At 43.4% G+C, this 23909-nt stretch overlaps 1 protein-coding gene across 1 annotated transcript in view; it reads right to left on the bottom strand.

The window, feature by feature from the left end:
- The window catches only part of RYR3 (ryanodine receptor 3), a 511070-nt gene that overhangs the window by 198235 nt on the left and 288926 nt on the right, over positions 1 to 23909 (bottom strand). Inside the window, exons 20-27 of the mRNA XM_032343182.1 lie at positions 15252 to 15468; positions 10258 to 10362; positions 8190 to 8293; positions 7840 to 7923; positions 6014 to 6173; positions 4525 to 4672; positions 3486 to 3691; positions 2748 to 2922 (exon numbers count right to left, since the gene is read on the bottom strand). Coding sequence (XP_032199073.1) covers positions 2748 to 2922; positions 3486 to 3691; positions 4525 to 4672; positions 6014 to 6173; positions 7840 to 7923; positions 8190 to 8293; positions 10258 to 10362; positions 15252 to 15468 — 1199 coding nt within the window. The remainder of the gene's footprint in view (positions 1 to 2747; positions 2923 to 3485; positions 3692 to 4524; positions 4673 to 6013; positions 6174 to 7839; positions 7924 to 8189; positions 8294 to 10257; positions 10363 to 15251; positions 15469 to 23909) is intronic.

A 23909-nucleotide genomic window follows, 5' to 3' on the forward strand; every position in this document is an offset into this window, starting at 1 on the left:
CCTTATGCAGAGAGCCAGAGCTAGAGGGCTATTCTAGGCCGCCAGGCTATTGTTACCAAAGAATGGCTTGCTGACTTCCTTTCAACTGTCCTTCTGCAGACTCCTGAGCCATCACAGAATGGAAAGAGCCTTCCAGTTATCTTGTCTCTGTATTATCAAAGTGCAATACAATATTACAGCACAATATGTTAACACCATACGGTACAATTCTATTATAAAACAGCTCCCTAATAATAGACTTTGTGATTCTGAAGGTCAGATCGTGTCCCCATACACAAAAGGTCTAGCAGGCAGTTCTTTCATTACAACACAGATGATCTCGAAGAGCGAAGTTACCGTAAAACATCCCTCTTCTTTATAGCATTCTGCTCAAACCCCACAATAGCTCCCATGCCCCAGAGTCAAGGCCAAGGGTGCATGGTCCAAGTCTGACAACACAAATTTCTTGAATGAAAAGACTGAGTCTTGGTATTCAAGGCTGTCACCTGCATCTTCCCTATCTTCATAGCCTTGTCTTCCATAAATTCCATAGACAAATCTCCCAGATTCTCACACCCTTTCCTGCCATTTTCCAATTCTACACTATTACTCATACTACTCAGACACTATTATTCTTACTGTAGTTATATGCTCAGACGGGATACCCTGCTTCTTAGAGGTGGACTTCTCGGAGTCTTTATGTCACATTCAGTTTCGAGCCTGTATTTCTAGAATTTCCTTTCTGTCTTCCTCATTTGCCATTTCTAATCTAGCACTTTGTGTTAGGAGTTCTCTTTTCATATTTGTGTGTCATTTAATTTTACAATGAGAAAACGAGCCCCCTCACACTGTTACTGCTTGCGTTTATATATACTTTGGACCACTGTTTCTCACGCTTTAATGTGCAAACCACAGGAGTTCAGCAGTGTGGCATGGGGGCCTGAGATCCTGCATTTCTTACATGTGGGCCAAACTTTGAGCAGCAAGGCTTTGGACTTTACAAAGTTCTTATAATTCTGCACCACATACAAGATTCTTAGCCCTCCCTTCTGTGAGACCAAAGACTCCTAGGGAAGTAACCTCCCCTTGTTCCTACACAGCGGGGCCAGGAGAAGGTCACTGGTCCTTGGACTGCTTTTCCCTTAGGGAGCTACTTTCCTTATGGATGGGCCTCAATCTTCTAGTTCTTCCTTCTCTTTCTGGTCTCAAGATGAGAGCGCTGCATGTGGTGGGTACTGGGAAGACAGAGGTTTCCTAAGCTCAGTGTCAGAGGGGGCCTTCTACACTGCCCTTCTGTCCTACACATTTCCTCTGCTGTGCCTCTGAGTGACACAGAGGTCATTCTCTCTGCTGGCAACGTCTTTTCCACAGGTCTCCGAGACCAGGATTCTTTCTTTAAAACCTTGCTTTTAAACCTTTGCAGAAGGCACGAAAATATGACCCCATCTGGCTTCAGTCATCTTGTCTTTCTAGGAAAAGACACTGACTTGCAACCTCTCTATTTCCCAAATATGTGGCTTTAAAGTTCTCTTAGAGTACAGTGAGGTATGGATAACAGGTGCCCATAAAAGGCATGAAAGGGATTTATCAAGTTTAAAACTCTGTAAATAAAGAATATTTTCATTATTCTACGTACAGTTACACATATTTCTGCTGCTCTTGCTTAAGTAGTTTTTACCTTTTTTAGCTTTCTAAATGAAAACCATTTCTTTTTGTGGAGTTTCAAAAATTTAGAGCTAACAGGAGCCCTGATCATTCACAGAGGGAGAGATGAGGTTAAGCAAAGTCAACCCAAGATGTCACAGGTGGAGGGGGGTAGACGCAGGAGGACAGCTCAGGTCACCCAACCCGGAGCACCCTCTTACCTTCTCAACTCTCCACCTCGTCCTTGTCTATAAGGAAAAGAGAGTGGGCCAGCACCAAGCAAAGAGGCGTACGTACAATGGGTATTAAGTCATTGCCCTAGAACTTTCTAACAGAGAAGGATGTTGGAACTTGTATGGTCCATCCTCTAATTTTCTGGTATAGATGAAAAAAGTGAAACCCAGAGAGGTCAAGCCAAGAGTCTCTAAGAGTCACAGAGCTTGTCAGGTATGAATCAGCTGACTCACAGTGCAGTGCTCCTTAACTTCTATGCGCGGCCAGCCACGTAGGTACGTGTTGTAGTTATGCGGACAGGGAAATGAGAAGTACCAATGTCCCCTCAGTGTAGCCAGAGGCAATGGCCCGACTGCCATCTATTCAGGGCCATTAATGAGTGCAACTGTGCTTGGCTTTCCCAGCATGTCTGAATTCAAAATAAATTATATTTGATTCAAGGAACAGCTAAGTCAAACTTTTGTGTCTGAGTGGTTCTCACCAAAGCATCAAGTTCAATTACACAAACAAGCAGAATGACATTTCAAATCAGAATAAAAGGATAATTCCTTAATTCATTGACTTTTCTATTCTCCCAGGGCCTAAGTCCATATGCAATTAGCATTTCCTCTGTAATGCTGGGAAACCTTAACACGCCAAGGTGCAGGGCTGGGAATCCGAGGAGAGCTTCTAAAGCTATCTGGAAGTTCACAAGTTGCATTTATGCTGTCCGTACCAAATATCACCATGATTTGTCTGGACTCTTCAAAAATGATAGTATACCACCAGAGTTTCAAATATGCAAAGGATGGTTCATCTTGAGTAAGGAGGTAGATGAGCTCACCCAGATCTCCCTGGATCTTCCCTCAACTCAGAGCTGGAATGCAGTGGGGAGAGGGTGGGAAATTTACCATTCTCAATTTCGTAATCAGCGAAGGCGAGTTCAGAGCCTTTGTTGGTGATCAGCAGCTCGCCATTCAGTGTGAAGATCATCGAAGCATCATCCAAGTTAATCATACATCCAACCACGTCTCCTGGCTGCCACGTACGTCCAAAATACCCACTGCCTTGATGCCACCGCTGGCCCTAGGAAATAAGACCGCAGGGTTAGAGGACTGGAGGTCTCAAAAACCCCCAGTCCAGCTGAAGAAATGACTCCATGAGCAATTTCTCCTAACTGGTAGCTGTACCCGGTTTTTACAAGGTACTCAGTCTTCTACCAGGGACAACTCACATGGAAGAATGATCTATCTTACAAATAAATGAAACCAAGTTCCACAGGCTCATCAGAAAAGGTAGCCAGAGTCCCCCAACACCTAGCTGGCCATGACAGCAAGCAGAACTCACTCTGGGACACAGTGGTAAGATTTCCACACATACTAGCTGCACTGTGTTTTGTGATCCTCCTCTGGAACAGAGGCAATGGGCTCAAGTCCAAGGGCAGATACAGAAGTTACAGAAAGGATGTGAGCATACAGACCAAAGTGACCATAGCTAGCTCTTGGTCACTCAATGACCTAAATTAGCCAGTGGTGCTGATGATTCACTTTGAAGCCAGAGATCCAGACACTCAGTACTTCCAATTTCCAGAGAAATGTTTGGAGCAGAGAAACTTGGACTGGGGATATGCGGACACCATCAGAACTTACCCTGCTGCCTTCAAACACAAAGGCTTGGTCATCAGCCCCCAGCTCAATGTCAGGCCGACAACCTGGCCTGGCCCAGCCAACGCGCATGTCTCCTCCAGTTACCACCTCAAACTCAAAATACCATTTTCCAGATCTCACTGCATAAGACCGCTCTACCCGGAAAAATCGAATCTTGTCAATGCTGACTTTCTCCACAGCTGGGTCAGCTATTGTGAGAAGGAGAGCAGCAGAGGATACAGGAGGTAAAGAGAGAACACAGGCCTTTAATAATTAGGTAGCATTCTCAAAAGAATTTCACAACAACAAAGATGACAGACCTCCCACTACCCAACATGACATTTTGTTCCTAACAGAATAATCGCCATTATCATCATATCATAATCAGAATATAAGCTAACACACAGAGTGATTACTTTGTGCAGATCCTTTACAAACTATACATAGCAACAATCCTATAAGGTCGGTAACACCGTCTTCACTTTACAGATGAAAAAATTGAGGCTCAGAAAGGTTTACTTGTTCAAGGTCTCAGAGCCAATAAGCTGAGCAGATTTGAACCCAGATCTGTCTTCAGCCAAATGTATACTCTTAATCACTTGTAATGCTACCCTAATTTGCCTATAGCACTCCCTGGGCATGGGATGATATGACATGTCCATCAGTTCTGGGCTGGTGATTTTAATCAGTTTCAATTGTGAAATGAGACAACCTGGCTCCAAAGTAAGCTGACATTCACGTGTCTGGTAGATATGAGAAATAAAGGTAACTTGGTTTTGTGACCAAATATCCCCCAAATTCCAGCTAAACTGTAGGATCACTTATTCCTTGTGGGATTGGGCCACAGAGGTGCTCACCATAGAGTTTAAACATGGTTCTCCCTCCTCCCCCCGATCACTTGTTAAAATAGACCATTTACTTCAGTGCTCTTTGGTACAAGTATCATTTCTAATAGTACATTTTAGACTTATTCAAAGTCAGCACTTCTGCAGAAGAGGACCAGTTGAGTCAACCAGGACCAGAATGAACAAGCTCAACTCACCCAGTTCTTGGTCCGAAGGCTCAATGTTATAGCCATAACCAACAAATGTGCGAACAGCTTCACGAAGGCTGTCCCTATTGGACTTCTTGGTACGCTCATCCAGTAAAGCATATGGCACCAGCCGGGGATTTCTTTTATTCTTTAAATCCTGTGTGAAGCCGGAGAAAAGAGGCTCTGAGGAAATACAGTTTGTCTTTACCAAGAGCTTGTCCCACTTACATACTACCGGACACAGTCCTGGCTCCCTGCTGTCAGTTGACCAGCTCTTCTTCCCCCAGTGCCTTGGTATTTAGCAATATACTCATTTACTACTTCTCTTCAGGATTAAATGAATATATATGGAAAGGTTTTGCTAATGTTTAAAGCTAGCATTAAAAAACACATTTTAATAATGCCAGCCTATGAATAAAATGAAGTATCATGAAATTGGTTAGAAATTTATTCCCAAGGCAAGGCAGATGGGGATTTACGTAACTATTCCACCGTGATTTAAACTGTTCGAGTCTCCTCACAACAGTCTCTTCACAGAGAAACAATGCAGAGAAACACCTGTGCTCCCAGAAACATCAGAAAAGGTGGCAGAACCACAGGGGTCCATTTCCTTATAGCAGGCACACATTTGTATTAGAGTCCTCCTCAGTTCCTTAGGGAGAACTAAGATGACAATGGCAATGATTGCGGTCGTAAGTCATCATAAACAAATATGCCACTGTTTTGAGTCCCCTTCCCCCTTTCTGCCATGATTTCCATAGCTGTGGTCTTCTTGGGTTTCCAGACATGTGCAGAGTTGGAGGCTAAGACATGAATATACACGTGTATACACCATTACCCTTGAACTTCCCTGATAGCAATCTAGGTACCTAAGGAGATGAGGGATTACTTTAAGGAAAAGATGGTATGGCTCTTAACTCCATCTAATTCTTTGCGGGGCCCTGGTTCTTAGGCTGTCTCCTGTGTAAGCCAAGAACTGTGCCCAGGAATCCTGGCCTGATGGGCTAAAGTAAGGGGCACAGGCTTCTTGGCAGACTGGTTTTGCCCCTCTCCTTCCCCTCCTGTTCACCTTCAGCAGGAAACTGAAGAAACACTGCTGACCTACTGTGTTGATGTGCGGAAGGCTTACTCTGGCCTTGGAGAGTGGCATGAAAGCTCAGCTCTCCATGATGCAAACAGCAAGACAAGGAATGAGGGAAGAGGCAGCCAACGGGCACATACAAGGGAACACAATCATAAGTGAACCAGACTAACAAAGGAAAGGTAAGCCTATCCATTTCTGCAAAAATTGGAATTATGCCTAGAGTTAATGTCAATGTGACCATTACAAATTCCGTCCAGTCCCGATTCTATAAATAACGAGTGCACTGAGGCATGAGGGATAGAGTGCAAGGGCAGCTTCTATCTTCCAATCTAATACCCACCAAAGTAAAATGGCATTTTGATGGATGATGCCATCTCCTAGCATTTGCAGCAGGCTTGACCCAGGACTTCTTACCTGTTGGATGCCATAGGTCCATCCTTGTTTTATTCTGTCTTTGGCCCAAACGTTGTGTGCATTTTCTGCAAGCTTATCCACTAAAACTTCTTGAGGAGGTAATAGCTTCACATCAGACAGATCCAAAGGGGCTGGCTTATAGCCATTGGACATCATATAGCTACAAGGAAAAATATATATTTTTTGGACAGATCTCTAGGACTCCCCCATTACAGATCTGAGCACATGGTAAGAATACCAGGAAAATAAGGCTTATTCAGTCTCAGGTTCTAGCCTTTGGCAGAATGGAGAACTCAGCTCTCTTTCAAGTCCTTAGATGAAATCCCTACCAACAATCGTTTTTGCCAATGCATGTCACAGATTCCAGAGTGTTAGAGAAAGTGCCTGGTTAATGCAATCTGGCCTCATTTCTAAGAAGACTACTTGTGAGCCTGACCAGTGAGGGGCATGTTCAGTGTGCTGTGCCGCTATGCACAGCCCCTTCAACCCACTTCCACAACAGCAAAGGTCACAACCAGATTGGCAAGGGCAAGACCTTGAGCCAAAAGGTTTCTTATAAATCTGTGGAGAATGGTCATTCAGCCTCAGAAAGTTAAACCCTTACTTTGGGAATTAAGAAGGAAAATCATGACCTCCAAGAATTTGTGAGCTGGAAGTGACCTTCACAGTTTGCTGTTCAGTCCAGAAGCCACAGCCTTAAATGTCTGTAATTTGGTAGATAATTTGAGAGCTCACGTGAAGACAGGAAACGGCTGAGTATGAGCCTGGGTAGATACACTGCATGCATGGAGAGGGCCAGGGCATGCTGTGGAGTGACTCACAGGAAAGGAGCTGATTGTAGTTATGTGAGAACAGGAGTCTGGAGGAACTCACGGCCCCAGAGTCACCACATGCCCACCTCACAGCCAGAACCTGAATGTGCTGACTTGCAGACCAGGGCTCTGTCTACAAAGGAACTGCCGAGCAGCCTAACATGCAGGGTCTGCTATAGGCTTAAATACTGCCCATTATCCACCTTTGTGGGATGCCCGATCCTGGGCAGAGTCAGCATGGGCTGACTGCTGAGCGCTGACCCCAGCAGCCTGACCAGCAGGTCACTCCTCCAGCTTCTGCCTCACAGATGTGCTGCTCCCAGCATCTGGAGTTGCCTCTATGAGTGGTGCTTGGCAGCTTAGGAGTTTCACAGGGAAGAAGGGGAAGATAAGCATTTGATTAAAGCTGACACTGCCTTGCCTCAGAGGTAATCATGACACCTGCGTGTGAATACATGCATCCCCAAGGCGGGTGCATGGAGGGCGAGCGAGTGAGCCAGGGGACGTGCCAGGGAACGCATACCTGAGCACGTGAGAACGTGCGTCTCTCAGGGATTGTCCAGGTGAGAGGGAGAATAGGGCACAGGCAGATTTAGGGGCCCAAGTCCATCTTGGCAGAGACAACCACTTCTACAAAGGATTTATCTGGCTGGCCCAATGCCAGAGGAGTGAATCTTCACTGTGGCTACCAACCATTTTCAAGTTCCATGCCAGTTAGTGTTCTTGCAGGCCAAAGGCTCTCTACACCTCCCCCAACCCACCAAGAGCCACATCTCCAGGCTTAGAACTAACAATAGCCGTGCAGGTTCTCATTGAAGGAGTGAAAGAGGGAAATCCTGGAAACACCTGAATTGCAACAACTTCTGCCTGGAATTTACAAAAAAGCCATCCTCAACGGGCACTGTTGAGCATCTGGGGCCATCACCTGCCTTTGTGCACGGACCTCCCATCCTCCCCGTTACAAAACTCAGACTGAAGCATGCAAGTCTTCAATCACTGAAAAAAATCACTTACTTTTTGGGCAATTTGACCTTCTTGAGATCTTCCTCAGCAGCTGGATTCACATGAGCAATATGACACCCTAGGGCCAGGAGGGTCCTGTAACGTAACAGAGGGAGAGGACAAGGGTCCACTTAATGCTGGATAGCAAGAACCCTCACCTGCATCTGGGTTGATCAGTAACAATGGTGGATGTGTTCCTTACTATGCTAACTCCTCCTGTGGCCGGAATAATCACCACTGCCACTCATTTATCAGAATGTATCATGTTTTCAAGGCAAGAGACATACCTTCACAGTATTGTTATAAGGCATTAAATCACCCGCTCACTGTGCAGTCCACATTCAATTCAATTAAACACTCACTTTAAGGTTTCAGTTGACATCTGTAGGTTATAATTCTTCTCGGTTTCAGGCAGCTTTGAAAACTCCACAAGACAGGGGTGTTGTCTTTTATTGTCATCCCGTATCTAGATGACAACATAAGGAAAAATGTAATTTGAGTTTTGACAATGGGCACTGCCCTCGAAAACAGAAAAGGAAACGCTTGCAAACATCGCCCAGGCAATCCATATCAGGCAAGACAAAGACATTTATTTGCAGATAGGCAAATAGATAATATCCTCTCTAGCAGATGATACGCAGTCCGAGTTGCTAGTGGTTTGTGCTCTGTGGATTTATTTTTCTAAATTTTTTAAATTCAATTAGCCAACATATAGTACATCATTATTTTCAGGTGTAGTGTTCAATGATTCAACAGTTGGTTATGATACCAGTGCCCAATACATCATGCGCCCTCCTTAACACCCCTCACCCAGGTACCCCATCCTCCCACCCCCACCCTTTCTGCAGCCCTCAGTTTGTTTCCCAGAGTCAAGAGTCTCTCTATGGTTTGGCTCCCTCTCTGATGACTCCCCATTCTGTTTTCCCTCCCTTCTCCTACGATCTTTGGTGCTGCTTCTCATATTCCGCACATGAGTGAAACCATATGATTCTGTGGATTTGTTTCTATTCAAGTGTCTGCATTCAAAATGTACTCTTGTAGAGAAAAAATTTTGTACGTGGCAGCCATATTTCTGCCTGTCCCAAATTCATGGAACCAAAATGCTCCCATTTGGTAGCCTTCTTCAGAAAATAAAGGACAGAAGCTGTCCAACAGAAATACAAAGTCAGCCACCAATGTGAACCACATTTATAATTTCAAATTTTCTAGTAGCCACATGAGAAGAGCAAAAATAAACAGATGAAGTTCATCTTAGTAATATACTTCATTTAACTAGCTATCTAAAAATATTATCATTTAACAAGCCCAAGAAATCATTTCAAGTCTGAGAAATCATTTTTGAGTCATTCTATATTAGCTTTTCATAGCAAGTCTTCCAAATCCAGTGCATTTGAGAATTACAGCACATTTCAAGTCAGACTAGTCACATTTCAAGGGTTCCATAGTCCCTTGTGGCTCATGACTTTTGTATCGGATGGTTATAGATCCAGACATTAACTAATTAATGCATTCACTCAACAAACATTTGTTAAGTGTCTCCTACGTGGTAGGTACTGAGTTAGACAGCAGGAGTTCAGTGGTGAGCCGGGATAGCCCCAGGCCCATAAAGAATACAGTTTAATGGAGTAGAGAGCAGTAATAAAATAGTCATAATAATAAATGTAATATTGCAATTGTGAGTTGTTCTCCCAAGCAGAGGTCTGTGGTGTTATAAAAGCATATAGCAGGGAGGTAGTCACATAGAAGGGGAATCCTTTATGGTAGCTCTGTCAGTACCCAAGTGTTGGAGCACAGGGGCCCTTTCAGTAAGATAGAATGGAATGTGCATAATTTGAGGGTGTCAGGGTCACAGGAAATGCCACACCTCACCTATCTTTGTGCCTTCAGACGTGACCTTACACAAACCACAGAACAAAGTCAATTTATATCCTCTTTGAAAAATGCTTTCTAGTGCAAGAGATTCTGTAACCTCTTCTGAGTGTCTATTAATCTTCGTGATCATCTGAAAACTGTATCAAACATATTCTGACCCAAAACAATGAATCAGCCAGCATTTTTGGGGGGGGGGGAGCTTTCATGCAGAGCAGACAGTTTTTTCTGAAGGGGAAAGGAATAATGAGAGTTCTGAAGGAGGTGTTGGGGAACAACTGTGCTCAATATTCCCCTAAAAAAAGGAAACCATTCCCAAGTAAGAAGGGAGCCGAACCCCCGCTTCTGTCTGTGCAGAGCTTGGCCTCCCCAGTGCCCTTGACCGCACTCAGACAACTGAGCAAGACTTGGAGCACAGGCTACACAGCGAGTAGTAAGGAGCAGTGAGTTTTGGCTCATATGTTTTCCTCCCTCATTTGAGTCTTTCAAGAGCCCTCCACAGTACAAGGCCATCCAACTCTCCATCTCAGAGATGGAGTTCCTGGCCACAGGAACACAGACCTTGCCAAAAGTCCAGCCAAGCTCTATTTTATTCATTCCCCAAAGCTCGTGGATGTTTTCAGCCAGTCTATCTCGGATCTTTTCTAGGTGAGGGGGCAAAACAACCTAAAAGGAAAAGGAACAAGTGTGAAGTCAGCAGTACCAGTCGTATTGAAATCTATCATAAAAATGCATGTAGATAAGGTACCACAGTTGAATTCACTACGCATCCCCCCAGGAGGGGCTGTTCCCAGAGGTTCCTTTTTCCCAGGAAGGACCATACTGTTGCAACCCACCCTGTCTGACCCAGATGCTTCCAGAGATTGCTTCCTCTCTGGGATTCTCCTTTACCTATGCTATGCCTTCTCAGTCCTCCTTGTAGCTACTTGTGTTCTATGTTCTTCCCATGTGAATGCTTCCCTGGGCCTCTCCTCCCCTCTGTCCATGCTCTTTCCTTGGGAGATCTCACCCAGCCATAGACGGTCACTCTCAAGTCTGTATGTTTCCAGCCATGGTCTCTCCCGAAGTTTACACCTACAGTTCCAATTGCCTGCAGGATTTTCCCACCAAAGTAAACCCAACATGCTACTGAAACCAAATTCATGTCTTTCCCTCAAAACCTCGTTCCTGTTTCTCTCCTCTTTCTGTTGAATAACCTGCCATTGCTTCAAGCCTGGAAGTCATCCTAGTCTCTTCCCTCTCGACATGACTTGTCCTCTCCCACAACACCATCAAATCAGTCACACAATTGATTGTGTTCATTTTTGAAGGATCTTTCTCAAGGGCCCCCTCCTCTAATCACTCAACCTCATTATTTTCTCCTTGGACCATTGCAAGAGCTTCACAGGTAGTCTCCTCAACTGCCCACCAATCTACCCTCCACAGTGTGGCCAGAGTGATGAGTCTACAACAATAAAACCACATCAAAGCACTCTCCTCCTGGGTGTCTCCCAAGTGTTCCTTGAGCTCCTAAGACACAAACTAGATGTGTGAACCAAGTATATAGTGTCCTCCTTCCCCACCGTGGTCCTCCCAAACACACCCCCCCAACCTTCTTGAAATTCTCACAGAAGATCACAGTATTTCACAGTTCTATGTTCTTATACTTGCAACACATACCCTTGTTAATCCCCCCACAACACACATAATATGTACACACACACACACACACACACACCTCTCTACACCACATAACAGATAACTGGACACTCTCCTAGACCAGCCTCTACATGGGAATCTCTGAGCCCCTTTTCAGCTAGGCTCTACCCCTGGGCCTTGTTCTCCAGGCTCCAGTTGTAGAAAGGATCCCGCTAAATCAGTTTGGTGAGAATCTACCATCCTAGATATCTGATCACCCCCCATCTCTGTGTCTGATCAAACTTCCTCCTGTCCCATCACCCGCCAGGGGATATCAGATTGCCTTCTATCTGTCCTACCTTCAAATAGAATTCTGTGAGATCAATTTAGCAAGAATCCATCCCAACCCCCAAGGTTTCTCTTAGTAGTTTCCCTTCCACTGACTTGCCCCACTTCCCCAACTTGCTCTCCTTGGCTGTAAATCCCACTTGTTCTTACTGTACTCAGAACCTAGCCCGGCTCTACACTAAAGTTCCTTTCTCCTTTTTATTTAGCTCCTAAGTAAGATCTGTTTTTACTGCATTAACCGTTGTCCCACTCTGATTTTAATCCAAACATCCTCAATAACCATTCTTCTAAATTTAGCTCAACTTCCCTTTGGGAAGTCTTCCCCAATTACCTTCAGGGAGAGTTTCTCTGTGTGTTCCTGGCACTTTGCTCATATCTCTCCATAGAGGTCACACCCTGGGGGCCCAAGTTGTTCTCCTTTCCTTCCTCCTATTTTAAAAATTGTACTAATATTATGACAGCAATAATGATAATAATAATTATTCTCATGTTTATTCATTGGCAACTTTTAAGAAACAGGAGATTTCATGTAAAAAAAGTCCTGATTTCTAGTTTGTTTTGATCCCTTGAAAGATCACTAACATTGGGCTCACACTTTTGCCTGGCAGTTATCAGCTGGAGGGCCTGTGCATTTGGCCTACTTCATTTCTTTTCTTTCTTTCTTTTTTTTTTTTTTAAGATTTTATTTATTTATTTGACAGACAGAGATCACAAGTAGGCAGAGAGGCAGGCAGAGAGAGAGGAAGGGAAACAGGCTCCCTGCTGAGCAGAGAGCCCGATGCGGGACTCGATCCCAGGACCCTGGGATCATGACCCGAGCTGAAGGCAGAGGCTTTAACCCACTGAGCCACCCAGGTGTCCCTGGCCTACTTCATTTCTGCATCACCTGCCAGGGCCTTACAATCCTCATTCTATCAGTAAGGTTATTAGTGTTTCCACTATTACAAAAATCCTGATTTTTTTTTTTTTTGAGGGGGACAGCTCTGGGAGAAAATTATTTTTTTTTTAGTAAAAAAAGTGTATCAAATATCATATATAAAGAGATCATGGAGAAAAACAGCAATAACATATTTAACTTATGCATTATAATCACTATCTGCCTTTCAATGAAAGATTTAAAAAATCAACTTAATCATCAAAGAGTCAAAGTTAATAACTGGAATGATGTTTCAATAAAGAGCAAAATGGGGGAAATATTAGCAAACAAATTTTAACTGTATCTGGGTTTTACTGGTCAACCAAGATAATTTTTAAACTTAGTGCTCCTTAGGTGATCACAGACTTAAAGGGGATTTGCACGAGGGAGGAAACACATCCTTCGATAAAAAGAGAAAATGTGGAAAGAGGCCACCAAGGGAACCCCAAATCATCATTTTAGTGACCTCAATTGGTGATTACCTTGCACAGAGTAACACTGGCTTGCTAACTGGCTGGGCTGCCTGGAGCTGGGCTCCCTCTTCCCAGGGCTCAGCCAGAGGCTGCGGGCTTCAAGCCCTGGGTGCAGGTAGTACCTAGGACACAGCTCCAGTCAGTAATATTTCACCCACAAACTGGTTACCGTGCCCGAGGGAGGTTGGAGTCAACTCCGTACATATTTAACTTCTCCTTTGACAATAATTTCTCAGAATGCTAGGTCCTAAAAAATTACAAGGCCTCATTCAACATAATAAATTGCACCTTTCCTACAAGACCTTGCCTGTTATTTGATTCCCTGGGGAACATCTCCCTAGTTTCAGGGTCCATGCAGATTCAACTACGGGTCTGGCCCTCAAAGTTTCTTTTGGCTTGCTGATTTATCTGAGATCTTCGATTTTTCAGATCTTCAGTTCTGCATGCGTGGACGCTTCTCCCATTCTTTGGTCAAGTCTTCCTTTCCTCCCTCATCAAAACTTCCCCTAATTTTTCTGAGGCCCCCACCTTCCAGGAGACTTTTCCTCACACTCGTTCCTGATGATTCAATGAGGGGTGGTGCAGAGAAGTAAGTATCGTGCTCACTTGGGGCCTGGCAGCCCTGTGTTCATGCGAAAGCTAGTTTAGTACTTTGGCCCTCAAGCTTCATATGTAGGAAACATAGGAACGAGAGGGTCCAATTCCCAGGATCATCTCTGGCCCACCAACTCCTCCCCAGTTTCCTTTCAACCTTCTTAACGCCAACTACTTTCAAGGTGTTACACCAGATTCTGTGAGGCAGGCCGGGAAATGTTGCTCTTTCCACTCTAAACGAATTCACAATAACGAGCTACGGAAGGTATGAAGCAAATTCAGGAACATGAACACATGGCAGAAATGTAATAGGGTCACATGAATATTATGGGGAAGTAACATTCTGGAGACCTTCTACAGGTCAAGAGAGCTATATTCCTACAAACTATCAACCCAGTGTGCCTCAGAGACAAGGCCCCTTGCCATTGATTTTAGAATAGTGACTTGAATAGCATTGGTGTGGAGGAAATACCCAAAGCTGTTGTTTATGCCCGTTATCTTGAGCATGTGAGTGTGTCTCTCTCAAAACAGAGACCCTGGGAAGGGAAAAAAATGTCCATTCAGGAGCACTTTCCCCTCATATGTACTATCTCATTTCTTTGAGTTTTATTTCCAACTCTTCTCCTACGCATTCTACTTCCTCCAAGCATCCAGCCACAGGAGAATATTTATTTCTACCTGTCCCTACTTTTTTTTCTTTTTAAAGTATTTATTTAAATTCCAGCTAGTTAGCATACAATGTTATATTAGTTTCTGTTGTACAATACAGCGATTCAGTGACTCCGTAGGTCACCTGGGGCTCATCGTGTTAAGTGTGCTCTTCACCTGCACCCCCCCCCCCACCTCCCTCTGGGCACCACCACTGTGTTCTGTATAGTTCAGAGTCTATTTCTCAGTTTGCCTCTCTTTTCCCCCTTTGCTTGTTTGTTTTGTTTCTTAAATTCTACATATGAGTGAGATCATACGGTATTTGTTGTCGCCAGACTTATTTTGCTTAGTGTAGTACCCTCTAGCTCCATCCACATTGTTGGAAAGGGCAAGATTTCACCCTTCTTTATGGCTGAGTAATATTGCATCACACACACACTCACACACACACACACACCACCTATTCTTTACTCATCAGCTGATGGACAATGGAGCTATTTCTATAACTCACCCTTGGATGCCTCTCCCTATTTAAATTTGTTAAAGGCCCTGGTTGAATTCTATCCTCTCTAACTGGACTTCTAGAAATATTCCAACCTAACACGTGTCCCTAGCACGTATTTGTGCTACAGTTCATTTTGCGTTTATTACATTCAGAATTAGAATAATACATTTGCTTTTTACCTCTTCAACTTGGTTGCGAATTCCCAGAGAGTACTGCATGTCTGTGCCTATACCTCACAGAGCCCTGCCTGTAGCACATGATCAACTTGTTCTCTGAGAAATCCTTAAAGAGCTCAATCTATACATATGGTGGAAACACAAAGAACAGCTGTTCATATGACATGACAATGATATGGAATGGACGACAGGAATGGCTCAAAGACAACACAGAGAAAAGGATTTAGCCCTATGCCTTCATTTCTGTGGGTTACCTCCCGATGGCAGCTGGAACCTACCTGACTGGTGTCGATGGGGCATGGGATGAAGGAGGCTTGGGAGAGGGACTGGGTGGTACCCAGCAGATCTCTAATGCCTTCTGCATCACGTTTATATTCTTTCACAGGCTCCAATCTCATCTTTTCTTTTGGAAGTAAGGCTTCATAGCAAGGGGCATAGCCAGAGGGAGGCAGGAACTTAAATTCTCCATGACGTCCACCCATCAGGAAACGCACTCTGTGGCATTTGGAGAGACCAGGAAGAGAGAGGTTAAAAAAGGAAATCCCAGCCCAAGTAAGTAAAAATTCAACATCAGCCACCCCACCCCCAAATTATTTGTTGGGAAGCGCCTGAATTTGGGTTTAGTGTAGTGAACAACAGAAAGTATGCAATAAGGCAGTGGAGAGAAGGGTCAGTGTGTGATCCTCAGCTGACCCATGTCAGCTAAGTTCTTCAAAGTTAATTTATACAGAAGTATCACTAGACTTTACAAATCATGTTTTTCCCTCACTCTAGTAGACAAGTCATTATTGCAGATATTATTACTAGAGTACTGAAAAGAGTAACGGTGATCATACTAGCCCCCAAAGAGGTCATACTAAAAATACAGCATGAGGACTTCAAGTCTTTTTACTCGAGGGACATTACTCACATATCAATTAAAGAAAAGAAAACACGGCATAACTATCTGGGGGAAATAGAAAATTCTAACCTTCGGATGCAAGCCAAAGATGAAGTAATACCAGACTATGAAACACAAATGTTAAATATACCAGGTGCTATTATTTGAAGGGATATCTGGCAGGCGCTGCAGTTCCCCAAAGCAGCCATAGGAAGGCGACTCTGAAGAGGCATCGGCATGAGGCCACAGCCATATGAAGCCAACCAGGCATCAAGCGTTTGCTCACTGGGGTACAAGTGCCTCTCTCAGGGGCACCATGACCCTGCTGGCATCCAAGCCTGACACTTGGTCCACTCCAGCAGTGCCTGCAGAGACCTCCCAGGAAGGGGGAAAGACACCCGGGGGCTCACAAGAATAGCAGGCACTGATTTCCAGTGTACTGAAGTCTTTCAATATGTTAATTCAGCATTCTGGCTGAATTTCAGCCTCACATCTAGGTTAGGTTAGGGTTGTAGTTACATCCCAAAGTTCCCCTTGCAAGGAAGAGAGGACGACAATGAAACATTTCAAAATGACACTTCATATTCTCCCAGCTTTGTAACAAGAAATAGGACTTTTGCAAATCAACAGCAACCATATTAATCTGAGGGGATATGACCACAGTTTTAAGTAATTTAAAGCACAAAAAGATATGTAGCCCTGCATGGTCAACACTCATGTCCCACAGGAAAAAACAATACATACAGAGCATCTGCTCTCAACCCTCTCGCCCTCCTCCTCCCTCTGTAGAATGACGAGTTACTGAACCCATATGATGTGCTGTTCTCTGCACGGAAGACTCGGCAATGAACAAAGACAACAGTGTCCTGGCGTCACAGAACAGGCATCCAACTAGAAAAATAGTCATAATTACTGATGGGGAGGTACTGAGGAGGGAATAAGGAGGACAATGTGGAATAACTCCCCAAAGAGGGTGGCTCCTAGATTGGAATGCAGGAAGGCGTCTCTGAGGAGGAGACATGAGCTAACCCTGTGGGATAAAGAGGAGCTAAGGAGTCTAAAATCTGGAAGACTGAGCATTCCAGGCAGAGGAACAGTAAATGCCAAGGCCCTGAGGCAGGAAAGAGCCCAAGGGGCAGGAGAGAGGTGGGAGGGTACAGTGCGAGATCAGGTAGAGTCTGTGAGCCATGGCAAGAAGAGGAGATTGTATTCTAGGTGGGCAGCTTCGGGACGTCTGTAAGGGGAAGAAATACAAGCTGCTTCTTGCTGTGCTATGGTAAGAGATCAGCAGACCAATTAGCAGGTGTTCAGAGGCACCTGACACCAAACTAGTCACAGTGGGAGATGAAGATAGGCTGAACCAATGTGATGATGGACAAGATAGAAAGCAGCAGCCGGGTCCCACTTTTGTTTTGGAATAAGGATTGTGAGGCTGGAGTGGGTACATGTGTGCGGGAACATGAGGTATGTGGAGGAAGCATTATGACCCAGCAAAGCTCTCACAGCAAGACTCTCCACCAGACCTCACTTCCTTTCACTTGAATGTTCTGGTCGGGCAGCCTTACAAGAGAGTCTCAGTGTTGGCTGAGTAATTGTGATTGTGGAAGTGGCCTAATTATGAAACCGGAAAATAAAACTCTCTCTCCAAGTGGGAGACATTAAGGGTTTTTTTTTTTTCCCCTTCCCAATACAAATTCTTTATCCAAACAGCATTTTACAAAATGCTGTTTTAAAGTTAATTATAGAAATCATACGAAACCCCCACTTTCCCATTCTGAAGTACTAAACAGGAATATAGAATTAGAATCACAATAGTCCCTTGTGAATGTTCCTACATTAAATGTTACATAATGGGGTTGGTATACATGTTTTAAGAATATGAACAATGACATTAAAACAAAATTTAGTCATTAGCCTTCAATGTCACTAATTTAGTGAACCTTCAGGAAATAATGACTAAGCCTTGAAATTATGGGTTGAGAACTTCCCAGTTCAACAGCAACATAGCAGACTGTGTTACTGACATGCTGAAATCATAGGATAGAACTAGATCATTTTGAGCAAAAGAAGATTGTGGGTTTGTTTGTTTGTTTGTTTGTTTTTTTTGGTCTCGTCTTCTCCTTGAGTATCTTTTCTGTGAGAAGCTGAATGCCTGAGAGCTCATATAGCAAGTGTATTCTTTGTTACTCACTATTGTACATATTCCAAGAACAAGTAAATCATCTCCTAAGAGGTCTTCTAGCTGGACTTAATTATTCATGAACTGTCTTGCCAGTTCTGTTTTGTTTTAAAATTTCTCTTACGTTTTAACATCTGCTGTCATCTTCGGGATAGAGAGTGAATCAGAAAAGGTGGAGTGCCATGCAGCGCATAGGGGAAATCACAATTTCTGTTTTTATATTCAGTTATTAAAAAGAGAATGATAATTTGGTTATATGTCTTCTCTCCTCTAATGGCCACAAAACTGTAAAATAAAAAATTTACATAGCCAGAAATCAGTGTTTACTGCTCACTGAAGCATTTGTCTCTAAATGTCATTACACTATGCTTCAGTGGGTGGAAGAAACGGTCCTGGGTTGCTCCCAGAGACCTGCCAGACAGAAGCCCTGCCCACTCAGTAGATGGGATTGGACAAGAGCAGGTGCCAGGCACCTCTATGTCTGTGGCTCCTTCCCTCACGGCCCACAGTCTCTTGGAAAGGCTCCAACAAACCACCACTAATATTGGTGGTCCTCCTCATAACTCTCTGGGAGATCCAGACTGACCAAGTCAAAGGAAATAACTAGCGATAAAAGATAGGCTTCAAGGGAATAATCAAAAGAAATCCTTGAAACTCACTTTAATTATTTGAAGATACTAGAAAGGGATTCCCCCTCTTAGAGTTTTAGCAGAGGTCCCACAGACAGATAGTTCAGAGGATGCCAATGTTGGCACACCCTGGATTGAGATGCTGGATCCACTATGAGGGTCCGTCCAAAAATGATGAGCCAATGCAGCTTTAGCCTGTCACATACCTCCCCCCCATAAGAAAGGGAAATAAGTCATTTGGAGAGAACTGTCAGGGAGAAAGGGAAGGGAATGCACTCCTATCGGAAGTCAAATGCTGAGTGTTTAAGAACACTGAGAAACTTGCAAGTGTCCCCTGGAATTTAGTGAGGGACATGTTTGCCTGGTGACAGAACAGAAAGAGAGAAGGACACAGAGGGACAGAGAGGACCGCAAGGGAAAGAGCTGCCCTTCTGTTCAGGGTGCGACCAAGGACAATGTTCCTAGAAGGCCAGATAGACTCTATGAGGGAACCAACTGTCAGCTATCTTGAAAGGAATTATGCCCAGAAAGGCAAAGAACTGCACAGAGATCAGAAACCCAGGAACTGGGGTAGGTGGGAAGCCTGGGCTTCAGGTTGGCCAGAAGGGAGCAGCCAGCATAGGTGGTAAAGCCTGTGTAGAAAGAACTGCAGGGAGATAGATGCTCATTGCCTTATCTGGAGTAAACTACAAATGGGTCCCAGAAGAGAAAGCAGCAGCAATTGTGTAAACACTCCATGTCATTACATAAAGGTGGGCTGCCCGAGGCACCTCCCCACCTCCCCATCCCCACAGCTCCCCCTGGGCTCAACAGAGGGTCTGAGGCAGAGCTGGCTGGCGCTGGAGGAGCCCGGTCTCCTGGCCTCTGACTGCAAGGCCAACGGGAAAGACCTCTCACATGAGCTGCATACAAATCCGAGTTTTTATAGCCAAATAAATGGCATTTTTATGTTACCAACAAGGATGTTCTCATTCTTACAAGGAGTAATAAAGGTTACAGAGTCTGCCCAAGAATTTGCCCAGAGCACGGATTTGAAGGGACAGCAAGAAAAACAACCAAGTTACAGACGCATAGTCTACTTCTTCCAATAAATCCAGTATCTGGCCCTTAAAGTTTACCATCTGAATCCTTTGCCCCACTCATAAATGAGAAATTTCCAATGAAAATGTAAATCTCTCTTCTCCAGGTGCATTCTCTGCTGCTCCTTGGGACTTTCAGAATCTCCTGGCTTCACGGAAAATGTTAAATTTAAAATAAAAAGATAATTAAAGAATTGAGTTCATTAAAATTAATTCTTCTTGATCCTTGGATATTTCTCTACATTAGTGGATTTTAAAATCAATTTCATTAATCAATTTAATCTCCTGCACTAAAGTACCTGTTATCATCTTCTGGAGTCCTTCCTATAACTCAAGACATTCTATCAGCTCTGAAAGAAGGTTTCTTTATATTTTTTTTTTTTCCTGAAGTGATTACTGTAAGTGACTGTGTCCTTAGATCCCGCCACCTCAGAGATGAGCAATAGCTTCAATAATCATCTCCTAGGAGTGGGGAATTTTGGGGATATGTGGAAGAATTTTTTATTTCCTTGACTGATTTTGAAAACAGAGCAAATTGTATTGAAAAACTCCTGCTAGCATTTGCAACCTAATCTTTTGAGACTTAAGCATTGGGGATTGCCAATCTGTAGGAGATGACTGCCTAGTGCAAGTTCTCGGATTTGGAAGACTGACCCATGAATAAAAAACACAGTAAAAATCAAGACAAGGCTTGTTATGCTCCAGAAGGATGACTCGGGCTCTTTATCCACAGCTTACTCGCAAACATGTGACGTCACTTGAGTCTGTCTTACTGGACATCTCACTGCTCTCATCTGCTACTGAATCTCTCCCAGACAGTGGGGAAGGTACTCCAAAGAAGAAAAGGATACAGGCTGTGGTTAAGAGGAGGAAGAATTAACAAGCTTTGGCTGACCTGAATTCAACTCAGAAGGCATGATTCATAATTGCATCTTCAGTTGCTATCGCAATGATGGGAGAACAATCTAAGGGATGCATTCCCACATTCATACTTCTTTCTGGCCAGGGTTTGATGAAAGCCCAGGGCAATCCAGCCAGTGCTCATCATGTTCTCCACAGAGGTATATTTATCTCAGCAATAATTTCCACAGCATTAACCACAGCACGCTGGAAATAGCGAAGCTGTTGGTTACCTGAACTTTGGCCAAGTCTGGTAGATACCAACAGAAAACAAACAGCAACCACAAATACCAACCACCTTTGGATATTGTTTTTATAAATCAGAAAGGGCTGGTAAAAGAGTTATGTGAGACAATTAAATAGATCTATCAGGGGTTTAACTATGGCTATAAAATACATTCTACTACAGCGATTAACTCCTCCATTTTCTGCAAATCAAAAAGTATCACCCCAAGTTCACTGTATGCTGTGGCTTCTGAGTCATGTTCTTGGTGTGGTTCATGCCAAGATGCCATCTTGCAGGGTGAGGCTTTATTTTCATAAGGGGTTTGCTGGCGTTTAAGTAACTCAACTTTTTGGGTGGTTTCCAAAGTACACATGCCTCATTCCAAATTCTGTCCTATAATCAATCAGGGTTGTTACACTGAGGGCCTACTGCATGAAGAGTATCCACAAACAAACCACACGGAGAAGAGAACTAAGGAGGCGCATTCATAATAGTTAGAAAAGAAAGTACATATTGATTTGTGAATTTTGTTAGTAATTACTCATGCTGCCTTTGACTTCACTGTGGATAAATCTAATTGCAAAAGATTTTTGCTTTTCGATGATTGCTGGCAGGGACATCTTAATCAGGTATTATTAACAACATAGTTTGTAGTAATAAAAATAATTATGAGGTCACAAATTCAAGACTGTGACCTCAGCAAAGACCATTAAATAGGAGGAAATGGGGGTATACAAGAGAAATCTAGTTTAGAAGCCACACAGAAGTTGAAGATATATATGAGAAACAATCCTGAATGCTTCTATGATAAGAGAAGGCTCTCTTCCTAGATAGGCATGACGTTGTACCTTGCTGGGAAAGAAACTATAAAAACAGGCATGTATTCTACTATATTGGGTGAAAACAAAAATTTCTTTTCAATGGTATTATTATTTTGTATATGAAAAATAAGATCTTATTCTTTCAGCTTTCAAATTTGCATTTTTGGGGACAGTGTCATCCTTGACATGTAGTACTGCTTTAAGGGGAATTCCGCATTTTTTTCTGAGAGAGAGAGAGAGAGTGTGTGTGTGTGTGTGTGTGTGTGTGTGTGTGTGTACATGAGGATGAGTTGCGGGGGAGGAAGAGAATCTTAAGCAGGCTCCATGCAACATAGAGCCCTGTGCAAGGCTAGATCTCACAACCCTGAGATCCTGACCTCAGCCAAAATCAAGAGGTGGATGCCTAACCAACTGAGCGCCCCAGGCGCCCGAGGCCTCAGGGTTTCTGTTTGCCTTCCTCATCTTGATTACTCACAGTGGAACTTGGCACAGAGGACTCAGTCACCTAGATCAACTACATTATTAACCATTATTTATTTTCAATAAGATATTTTCATTGACTTGAAATTAATATCCTGGTTTCTCTTTCTAGCTTTCTGTATGACTGAACTAAAGTAGCATGGAGATAAACTTCTGGGTTTCAGCACCAAGTCATAGTTTACCAGTTGATAGGAGGGTAAGTATTGGTATATTGATCCTGTTTGCTCACAAGTAAAATAAATTCATTGGCTACTCTCCGACACAGGAGTAGCACCGAGAATGACCAAGGATATCATGTGAGGGACCTGGATGTGCTTCATCAAAATGTATTTTCCAAATATGCACTCAATTCCATCTCTCCTCAGATCATATCATGTTCTGAGAACCAAAGACCGGGATATGTCCGAGGTGATCTTTTCCTGTTTTCCTGACAGAAAGGAGGCTTGAGAGACATCAAGCCCCCTGGCACCACGTTCTAGCTTTCCAACTGTTCAGGGGCTGTAAGCAAGAAGTTCTCATAGCTGAAGTACAAACTTTTCAAGTCAATATATCTGGACAGTTTCTTCAATACTCTCACCAGTTGTGCCTTATAAATGGATAAGAAAAAGGAATTGTCTAGCCTTGGAACTTTGCTGTTCCTTTTCCTGTACTGAGAGGGCTGCATGCTCTGCTAACCTGGATGAGAAATGCTAGAAGAATCTTCTATATGTGGATACATTTGAATCACCTATTTCTTCTCCTCTAGCTGCAGTTCTTTGCCAAGAGATTTCAATAAGTCCTCGCCAATAAATAAATAAATAAATTCACACACTTTATTGCTCTGAGGGATATTGCTCTGAGGGATATTGGATGGATGAGTTAATGATTAAAAATCATTATACAAGACTGTTGTATGGCCTTGAGAAAGTCCATTAGCCAGCAGACCAAAAAAGGTCCTTTTCTCCAGAGTTCTGACTTCTGGCTAAGCACTTCTCTCAGATGAGATGCTTGAGAAGCAGATGTACTTGCATATCCCAGAGTGGGATATGGTCAAAACAAAGAAGGGAAAGGTGGTGATGCTGGGTGAACAAGGCCATTAGTACCTAGGCAAGCATGGTCCTGGGAACAGACTGCTCAGAGAGACCTTGTCTCTCCAAAGAAGGTATTGAGCCAACAGGTGGATGACCCAAATGCTGTTACATCAGATCTAGACTTCTACTCATCCTCTTACTTCCTGGGGAATAAAGTTAGGAGATACATACAATGCTGTTCACCACCCTACTCCTGACTGCCAAAGGGTCTCTGTTCCAATCAGTTCTCTTTGTGCTTACAGTGTCTCCTTCAATAATGCTCCTTGTTTTCTACATGCCTCTTATGGATATCAGTGAGGAATGATAGGTTACATCATATTTAAAATGGGAGAACTGGAATAAATTCTTCTTTTAAAATTAATTATTTTATTTTTTATTAATGGCAATAGCCTCAGCAGAGGGAAACACAGTAAAAAAAAGTTGCAACTCTACAATACAGTCACTGGGGCTGATAGAAGATTCTCTGGCTTGAAACACTGATGAGTAGATTTGCAGCCCTACGGAGGTTTTACCATAGTGCATCTCCATTTGTTAATAGAATCTCGATGATATTTAATTTAAATATATTGTATCCATCTACATGAATAGGTTTACAAATATGTGCGTATATCTATATGTATTCTTTGTTACTCTGTATGTTTGCAAACATATATTCACTTATACCATGTGTAT

This window comes from Mustela erminea, chromosome 5 (genome assembly GCF_009829155.1).
Source record: "Mustela erminea isolate mMusErm1 chromosome 5, mMusErm1.Pri, whole genome shotgun sequence".
In the NCBI taxonomy this organism is placed as follows: domain Eukaryota; kingdom Metazoa; phylum Chordata; class Mammalia; order Carnivora; family Mustelidae; genus Mustela; species Mustela erminea.